At 29.6% G+C, this 9875-nt stretch overlaps 1 protein-coding gene across 2 annotated transcripts in view; it reads left to right on the top strand.

Moving 5' to 3' along the window:
• The window catches only part of LOC148620744 (FHF complex subunit HOOK interacting protein 2A-like), a 26039-nt gene extending 16739 nt beyond the window's left edge, over positions 1-9300 (top strand). The window contains exons 16-18 of one of the 2 annotated variants that reach the window (XM_088574497.1): positions 750-853; positions 2263-2292; positions 3908-9300. In XM_088574497.1, the coding sequence (XP_088430623.1) occupies positions 750-853; positions 2263-2292; positions 3908-4016 (243 nt within the window). In that variant the 3' untranslated portion in view covers positions 4017-9300. The remainder of the gene's footprint in view (positions 1-749; positions 854-2262; positions 2293-3907) is intronic. The other variant, XM_088574498.1, reaches the window with a different exon arrangement.
• Positions 9301-9875: the final 575 nt, after the last annotated feature.

The following is a 9875-nucleotide window of genomic DNA, read 5'->3' on the forward strand; positions in this document are numbered from 1 at the left end:
TTCGTTTTTGAAATTTTATTTTAGTTTAAGTTTTAAAGTTTAAATGAATGGTATAATCAATTAGTTATAATGTATTTTGATCTTTGACCTTTTCATGATGTTCATAATTGATTACTTAACTATGATAACAATTGTCAATTAGTTTGAAATGGAAGTCAGGAAATATTTAATTGAAACCATTTAATTTTTTGTTTTCATTTCTAAATAGAATTAAAAAAAAATATACACAAGCAAAAAAAATGCAGTACAAATATTAAAGGAACACACAACAAAAGAAAAAAAAATACACCAAAAAAAAGAAATCTATACATAACATTATGCTTATTATAAGATGGGGGACTTTTGTCCGGGGGGCTTATGTCCTAGACCCACCCTAGGTCTACCTCCTTAACATCATCTTTAGGCCTCTTATAGGTAGGCTTTACAATAAAAACTAGAATGAGAATGTCATATACTGCCAATCTTGAAGAATGTAACTACTTTGATCAAAATGTAATGGAGTCTGAGTTGCTCATTTACTTTTGTTTTTGTACTTATTATTTTAGTTATTTTATGTTCTTTGTTGTGTTTGTCTGTTTTCCATGTCGGGTCTTTGCCCCTGGATTGTGTTCTTTTGATTTCTTCTAGAATTTTGGTTCCCTTGATTACTCTTACTTTAGACAAGGCCATTATTAATAAAATCAGTCTATATCAATGTATTAGTAGAGATAACTTTGAGTTTGATTATCATTATATTATTCTTAATTTAGGTTGCCAATGAAATAAAGAACCAGTTTGGAGCTGACCAAGGTCTAGGGCATAAACTGATCATGGCAAGAAAGAATCTCTTGGGACTTTCACCTACTCTCCACAGGTAAATTTAATTTCCTACTTTCGTGAATTGAGTTACATACTTCAAAGGTCTCACTAACCACTTCTAACATTTCCATTACTTTACAAGTTAAAAAAGTAATTTTCAAAGTTTCACTGTGAATTCCCAGGACAAATGACATCTTAAAGTTGCATACCATTGCAAAGCTGGGAAAATAAGGCTTTCACAATGGTTATGCTAATGGTACGATGATTGTAGAAATTCTTCACAAAATTTACTTTAATAAATAATACTGAAAATCCACAATTTTACCTTTTCTGCTAACTGACAGCATGGAGGCAAATTACTCACACATGTAAACAATATTCATACACTTTTGTAGTAAATTGCATATATGGTTTTTAAGTACACATTCTCAACTTAATTTTGACTACTTTTAATTAGAATACACACAAATAATGCACTTACAATGCATAGGTTGAGGTTCAGTGTGTTTTTGATACTACATAGCGGGTGGCCATTTGACCCAGAAGTGGTTAGTGAGACCAAAGAAAGATTTTATTACCTACACTGAATAGGTAGATTTAACTTTATTCAGGTGCTTCTAGATAACAGGTGTCAATTTTATATAAAAGAGTAAAGTTTATCTTAATTTATGATGTCACAATAGAATATAGGATTATGATGTCATAACTTATGATAAATTTTACGTTCTAATATGATGTGCTTCAAATCTGTTAAGACCACTGCTTTCGTAAAAAAGTGATAATAAACATATGACCAATGTCAGAGACGTTTGACAGTCTTTTTCACTACATCATAAATTTTACCCAATTTTACAGACATCTCAACTTTTTCTCAAGAATTTTCCCCCGAAACAATCGCCATTTTGTTCAACACAAAGGCTGCGTCTATCCAAAAATATGAAGAAACTAGTCCTATTAAATAATTTACAACTTTTTATGGTGTATACCTACATTTTTTACATAGTGTATTTATGATTTGTAATATTTTGTTAAGACAAAGCCTTCCAAAATTACTGTAAAGGTGTTAATTTTTATGGTTGCTTATTTTTTGCGGATTCTGTCACATAAACATAATCATGGGTATCATTTTCACGGTTTCAAAAATTATTAATGCTATATGGTATTAAATCCATTTTGCAAGGACGTTTTTTTGCTGCTTTCTGTCCACCCTGAAAATAGTGAAAACTAATAACTCAAAAACTATACATGCATTTTATTGTGTTCTGTTATTATGTTCTTTTAAGCATACTTTACTTGCATGGAGTTCATGGACATGATAAATGTCAATATTAATTTATAGCATGTTATTTTATGTCCTCCAACTTTGTTTTAATTCTGAGAGTATCTATAAATATATTTCATACTAGTCCTGTCATGGCATGTTTCTATATGTTTATAATATTAATTAATTTGAATTCATACTAGTTTGAGACAGAGTTTGCATGACATTGATAGGTAAGTCTCTCACTCCAAGAAATCCACAAAAAACCCTAGTAATTATCTGCATGATTGTTGTGATAAAAATCATGTGTTAGTTTCCCCTGTATCATTTCTCTCTTTCACTTTTAACTTTCTTCTGATATTTGCTTTGCATGCTCATTACTCAAGAGGGGAATTGTTATGTACTGTACATTAATTGTACCAATAGATGAGGTAAAGTTAAGCTCTCTACAGTTCAGAGCACAAGTTTGCAAACACCTTAAGTAACACTAAATATCTATAAGTGTACATTATGGCAAGCCAAAGTGGACAAAAATGAACATTTTCTAATATTAAAAAATGATTTTTTTATATTATAAATTAGATTTCTTATATCACAAAACATGTTTTTAATATTAAAAATCATTTTTTAATATTAGAAAATCATTTTGTAATATTAAAAAATGTGACTGATTTTCTAATATTACAAATTCATTTTCTAGTATTAAAAATTCAGTTTGTAATATTACAAAATGTGTGATATTTTATAATATTACTAAATCTGGAATTTGTAATATAACAAAATGAATTTCTAATATTAAAAAGTCTTTTCTAATATCAAAAAAACAATTTTGTAATATTAAAAAATTCATTTTCTAATATTACAAAATATTGATTTTTGTCCACTTGGCTTGCCATAGTACATGGTGCAGGAATAACACAAAGCACATATCTACTTCAAAGCAAGTTGATAGAAATATGGCCATCAGGAAAATAATCTTGGTTCATTGCCTCTCCCTAATTCTTTTTGGAGTGCCTTATCGTCAGTTTTTAACCCCATATACATTAAGTTACAAAAAAATTCCCCTACCCTATCCCTTTTCTGGCTATCAAACAATAGAACATCACCTGTAGCACATTTTTAGCAATAAAAAGGTTATTTTCAGGGCTTTTAGTTGTTCATGAAAAATGGCCTGAGAACCACAAAAATAATATGGCTTTGCATATATTTGTTGAAATTGTATACTTGCAAAGTAAACAAATTTTTATCACCAAGCTATTGTTGTTAAGGATGGACAAGGAATACCATCTTCAGATGAAATTCAGGTTTCGATTTTTAATAAATTTATATTTCTTCATGTTTCGCTTAAACAGTTTATTTTGATATACCCATACTACAACTGTACAGAACTGCCCATTTTTCTATCTTTTTTCATTCTATAACATAGCATGTTTTTCTGACATTATCCATGTAAAAGCATGTGCACTTATTAGCTCTTTTCTTTTGTATGCATTTATATATTTGTACTATTTCTTGGTTAGTAATGATAGTAAATACTAGGTGATGATGGATATATAAGAATACATGTTCTTTTCTGTAGTCAAGTTTAGTCAAATTTTATCTTCTGACATTTAGCAGTAAGCAAGATTCTTTGAGTTTTGCCCCTTTGCATGAAATTATAGAGAATAAAAAATATGGTTGTTGACTCTCGGATAGTCGATAAGCATGGATGGAAAATGCTCAATACACACTACTGCGAGGAAAATTCTTTAGTTCTATCAAAACCCTACCTCATGGAAGTATATGTCGAGCATGCTATTATAGTTTATTTACAATTAACATTTATAATACCCATTTAAATATTTTTAGACCTGAAGGACAGAACAGATTAGAGGCTATTATAGTGTTCGAAGAATTTTGTAAGGAAATGGCTGCCATTATATTTGTACAACACCACGCTGTTGCTGGGAAACAATGAACATTTCTATCTAGCTGGTTGTAAGGGCTGTATTTCTGCAGTCAGTCGCTGGGAAACAATGAACACTTCTATCTTACCAAGTTGTAAGGGCCCTATTTCTGCAGTCAGTCTTCATTTATCATTTGAAAGATGTTCATCATGGGATGAGAGATTAATATTATTTCAGATCAGTTTATTGACGAGAAGCCCTTTGTAATTGAGTTTGAAAACCTGATTTCCCTTCAATATGTACAATGAAACCTTTCTGAACTGAATTCTGAATAAACAGTAAATTTGTTTAAGGAGGTAGACCTAGAGTAAGGGAAGTAACTTTTGAAATCATTGATATGTTTGTATCATATTCAATTTCACCAAAGCCTATCAAGCTTTCATTTGAAACAGAATGAAATCAATCCATTTGATGCTTACATTAGATTGATTGATGTCAAATGCTGAATACAAATGTTCCAATGATTTGTAAGATTTGTGTCTCTTACCCTAGGTCTACCTCCTTAAACCAGGCTTCTTCTGATGTCCCTTCATATCAGATTCAATTTTTAGGAGGTAGACCTAGTAAACACTCATTTATCGTCTTCCATACTTTAACCTTGTTTGTAGTTTACAATATTTAGAATTTTTTGTGTATTTTTTCTTTGAAATATTGTAAAAACTGTAGACCTATTTAATAATCCTTATTGAAAAAGCTTTTTTATTTAGATGTGCCAGGCATAAGCTGTGTAAATATTAAATATTTGTAGCATCTGTAAATTTTTAATATTCAGTCCAATGTAAATTGTAGTATTATCGTAGACTTAATTTTGTGTTTCTACATCCTACAAAGGCTTTGCAGGTTCATCCAAGAACTTGGTATCCAAATCAAGTACGCTAGTACACCTTAAGTTTGTTAAAAAGAACTATTAAGAGATTTATCCACGCCATATCTATAGTCTATGTAAGTGTCATCACATGACTCTGAAGTGGTAAAATCTAGATTTTTAACATGCAAGCTTTAAGAGTTTGTTTAAAATTTGATTTTACTGAGAGAGTAGAGAAATAATTTAATTCAAGAATAGGCTGAAGGAGAATCAGTTTCTCCATTGAAATATTTAGAAAACTGAGAATTGTAAATTAGGGTAATTTAATCATCACCAGGTGGTTATAAAGTCACATGTATTTTTAATTGCTGGCTAAGAATAGGAGAAATAATGCATCAAGATGTTTGTGTATCTCATTTTATGCTCCACTGTAAGTTATAACAGATTGTATGTCTGTGTTTTTTGGTTTCTGTTTCTTTAGATATCAAACACTGTAAATGTACTCATTTTTATAGTGTATTTATTTTCATTATGTTCATAATTTCAGGATCAGTATTTATTTACAAAGCAAGTTTTTGCAATGTTAAACATATGGTGACTTTCAACAAAACATGAACTTAGAAATCTTAAAACATGTTTGAAAACCAATAATCATGAAAATTATCATGAAATTTAAGTACAGTGTTTCCTGTCTACTTCAAACCCTGAATTAACCAGAAAAATGTGTAAACCAGACATCCTGCTGATGTCCTTTTCTGTAAGTTTAATGTATTTTGAACTTTTGTTAACCAAACATCTCCCAAAACTGAAAGAAATCCATTATGAAAAGGGTTTGGTTTTCACAGGTTTTACTATAAACATTTAATTATCTGATAGTGGGTAATTTTTGCTGGTGCCTAATTTTGCAATTCACTCCTTGAATAGAGATATTAAAAGAAAATTTGCAGTCTTTGTTTTTGCTTTTTCAGATTTAATGGAATGGAAATTATGTGTATAATATCTGGACTTTAACATTGGCACACTCTTATTTATGCATCTCCCAAGACCTGACAAATATAGAGAAAAATTAGAATCTCACCAAAAATTTCCCACTGTACAGTCAAAGCTGGACACATGTCATATTTTCTTTTTAATATTATGTTGCCCTATGTCTATATTATTTTTTGATTTGTTATATTGATGTTGATATGCTTGACTATCTGCTTTTGTTAGCATTATTTTTATAACATTTTATTTGTTAGAGGGTTTTTGTTTTCAATAATGTGCAATAGTGCACTTATTTTATTAGTTCTAGTCTGTAGTTTTAGTTGACCACTCTATATATATTATAATTTTATCACATTCACAGTCCATAACTGTTTTTTCCACAATTTTTAATTTCCCATTTTCTGTACGATATTTCCATTCTTTTTTTCTTGGAGATAATAAGTAGTTACACTTGAAATTGTATTTTCAATCATGACAAATTGTAAAAATGCAGTATGAAATTAAGTTCCATTTTTGTATTCAGGTCATCTTTATAAAAGAAATATATAGCCCTTTAAGTACCTGTACAACATATTATCCACACTCATTTATCTTCTCAATAATAGTTGCTATCTACATCTATGATGAAATCTAGCATTTTTCTTGATTATTTATCGCTATTATCTTAATTATGAAAGTATTCTGATGCTTTGAATTTTGTGTAAACATTACATTTACTGTCTCCTATTGAATTATATTTTACAGAGAATTCAATAATGTTGTTCAGGTAATACATTCAGCCTTCCCTTGATAAAATGACAATGATTTGATGAACTTCCTGAAATAGTTGACTGGACAATTTAGAAATGTATTTAATTTTTATCAATATCTATTCCATTGTCTGATAGAATTTTATATCTCCTTCTTGTTGTTCAGTCAACTACCTAAGCAAGTCCATAAGATATTGGTATTTAATCGAAAGGATACCAACTGTATCCCCTGAATATTACCATTGTTTTCGCTGTGAATGAAATCATTGTTGGTGCTCATTGAATATTAATCACTGCAATGTTGTTGTTATGGTGTAAATCATAAAAATCTGTCTCTACTAAACCGAGTCTTACTAAAATTAGACCCATTGATTGTACCATTCAGCCTAAATACAGTGACTGAATGGAACAATTGATGAGTGTTTTTTAATTAGATTGTACTAAGCCACAATTAGGAGGTTTTAAGTTGAGGTCACAATAACAGTAAAATTAGAAATTACCTTCAATATTTTCTTTTATTATTGGGAAATCTGACTGGGTTTGTAACCACAATAAGTAAGATTTGTACTCAAGTTTTTACTATATGTGAATTAGAATTATCGAAATTTTCACAACATTGAAAAATAAATAGATGCAACAGTTTCTGAATCATAGTACTATCAAGTTTTGGTTTGATACAAAAGTCTTTTTAATTCTAATCATGGTTAATACTTCTGTAGCTTGGGGATAACCAATTTGAAACGATATGAAATAATCCACTTCAGAACCAAGGTGGAGGTCATTGTTACCAAATATAGAAATCAGCACTATTATTATAGTCTGTGCTGTATGGTATTATAAGTTGGATGTAATATTCTTTATTTGTCAGACCCTACAAGGTTTAGTGTTGACAGATTTCCATGAAACTTGATCAGTATTATGATAATCGAAATCCAGCAGACTGATGATGAAATCTAGTCATATTTTCTATAATACTCATTCAGAACAACTAAGTATTGTTTTATCATGTTTTAAGACCTGACAAATATAGAGAAAAATTAGAATCTCACCAAAAATTTCCCACTGTACAGTCAAAGCTGGACACATGTCATATTTTCTTTTTAATATTATGTTGCCCTATGTCTATATTATTTTTTGATTTGTTATATTGATGTTGATATGCTTGACTATCTGCTTTTGTTAGCGTTATTTTTATAACATTTTATTTGTTAGAGGGTTTTTGTTTTCAATAATGTGCAATAGTGCACTTATTTTATTAGTTCTAGTCTGTTGTTTTAGTTGACCACTCTATATATATTATAATTTTATCACATTCACAGTCCATAACTGTTTTTTCCACGATTTTTAATTTCCCATTTTCTGTACCATATTTCCATTCTTTTTTTCTTGGTGATAATAAGTAGTTACACTTGAAATTGTATTTTCAATCATGTTAAATTGTAAAAATGCAGTATGAAATTAAGTTCCATTTTTGTATTCAGGTCATCTTTATAAAAGAAATATATAGCCCTTTAAGTACCTGTACAACATATTATCCACACTCATTTATCTTCTCAATAATAGTTGCTATCTACATCTATGATGAAATCTAGCATTTTTTTTGATTATTTATCGCTATTATCTTAATTATGAAAGTATTCTGATGCTTTGAATTTTGTGTAAACATTATATTTACTGTCTCCTATTGAATTATATTTTACAGAGAATTCAATAATGTTGTTCAGGTAATACATTCAGCCTTCCCTTGATAAAATGACAATGATTTGATGAACTTCCTGAAATAGTTGACTGGACAATTTAGAAATGTATTTAATTTTTATCAATATCTATTCCATTGTCTGATAGAATTTTATATCTCCTTCTTGTTGTTCAGTCAACTACCTAAGCAAGTCCATAAGATATTGGTATTTAATCGAAAGGATACCAACTGTATCCCCTGAATATTACCATTGTTTTCGCTGTGAATGAAATCATTATTGGTGCTCATTGAATATTAATCACTGCAATGTTGTTGTTATGGTGTAAATCATAAAAATCTGTCTCTACTAAACCGAGTCTTACTAAAATTAGACCCATTGATTGTACCATTCAGCCTAAATACAGTGACTGAATGGAACAATTGATGAGTGTTTTTTAATTAGATTGTACTAAGCCACAATTAGGAGGTTTTAAGTTGAGGTCACAATAACAGTAAAATTAGAAATTACCTTCAATATTTTCTTTTATTATTGGGAAATCTGACTGGGTTTGTAACCACAATAAGTAAGATTTGTACTCAAGTTTTTACTATATGTGAATTAGAATTATCGAAATTTTCACAACATTGAAAAATAAATAGATGCAACAGTTTCTGAATCATAGTACTATCAAGTTTTGGTTTGATACAAAAGTCTTTTTAATTCTAATCATGGTTAATACTTCTGTAGCTTGGGGATAACCAATTTGAAACGATATGAAATAATCCACTTCAGAACCAAGGTGGAGGTCATTGTTACCAAATATAGAAATCAGCACTATTATTATAGTCTGTGCTGTATGGTATTATAAGTTGGATGTAATATTCTTTATTTGTCAGACCCTACAAGGTTTAGTGTTGACAGATTTCCATGAAACTTGATCAGTATTATGATAATCGAAATCCAGCAGACTGATGATGAAATCTAGTCATATTTTCTATAATACTCATTCAGAACAACTAAGTATTGTTTTATCATGTTTTAAGGTATGTTAAAGGAATAAACATAAGATTTCTAATCTGTTTTTATTCTATTGTTGATAGACTCTGGTACCAACCAGGTTTATGATGACTTGTTTTGTCACTACATTGTATTTAAATTTTTAATTGTTTGTACAGTAGGGGATATAGAAATATAGCTGACACAGGAATTCAAATTAGTCAGGGTCTAAGCCACTGGAACCTTTGAGATGATAGTAATTTAATACAAAATATATCTTGAATTTTTTAAGTATATACATTATTATTAAAATAATTATCAGTAGCATACATTCTGTCTTGAGGTAGTTGTCATGGGAATAAATATTTTGATTGGTTTTAGTAATTACATGTAGATCTTTTAGTTTGGGTAATGTTGCAAGGTTTGGTTGGAACATATTTTTAGAAGGTGTGGTAGTGTATTCCATCCATGGAATTTACTTCAGTTTAGGCAGTCTTGAAAAAATAATTGGAACATTGGGCAATTCTTTCTGGGGAGGGGAAGGAATATCCAACAAAACATATTTTTGTATTACAAATGTACTCCATTCTTTGACCTCTGAAGTGTGACTATAATTACCATCAAAGTTCAGTTAGAATATCACCACTTTGATGA

This window comes from Perna viridis, chromosome 3 (assembly GCF_037379345.1).
Source record: "Perna viridis isolate PV_CMFRI_1.1 ecotype Kerala chromosome 3, ASM3737934v1, whole genome shotgun sequence".
NCBI lineage: Eukaryota > Metazoa > Mollusca > Bivalvia > Mytilida > Mytilidae > Perna > Perna viridis.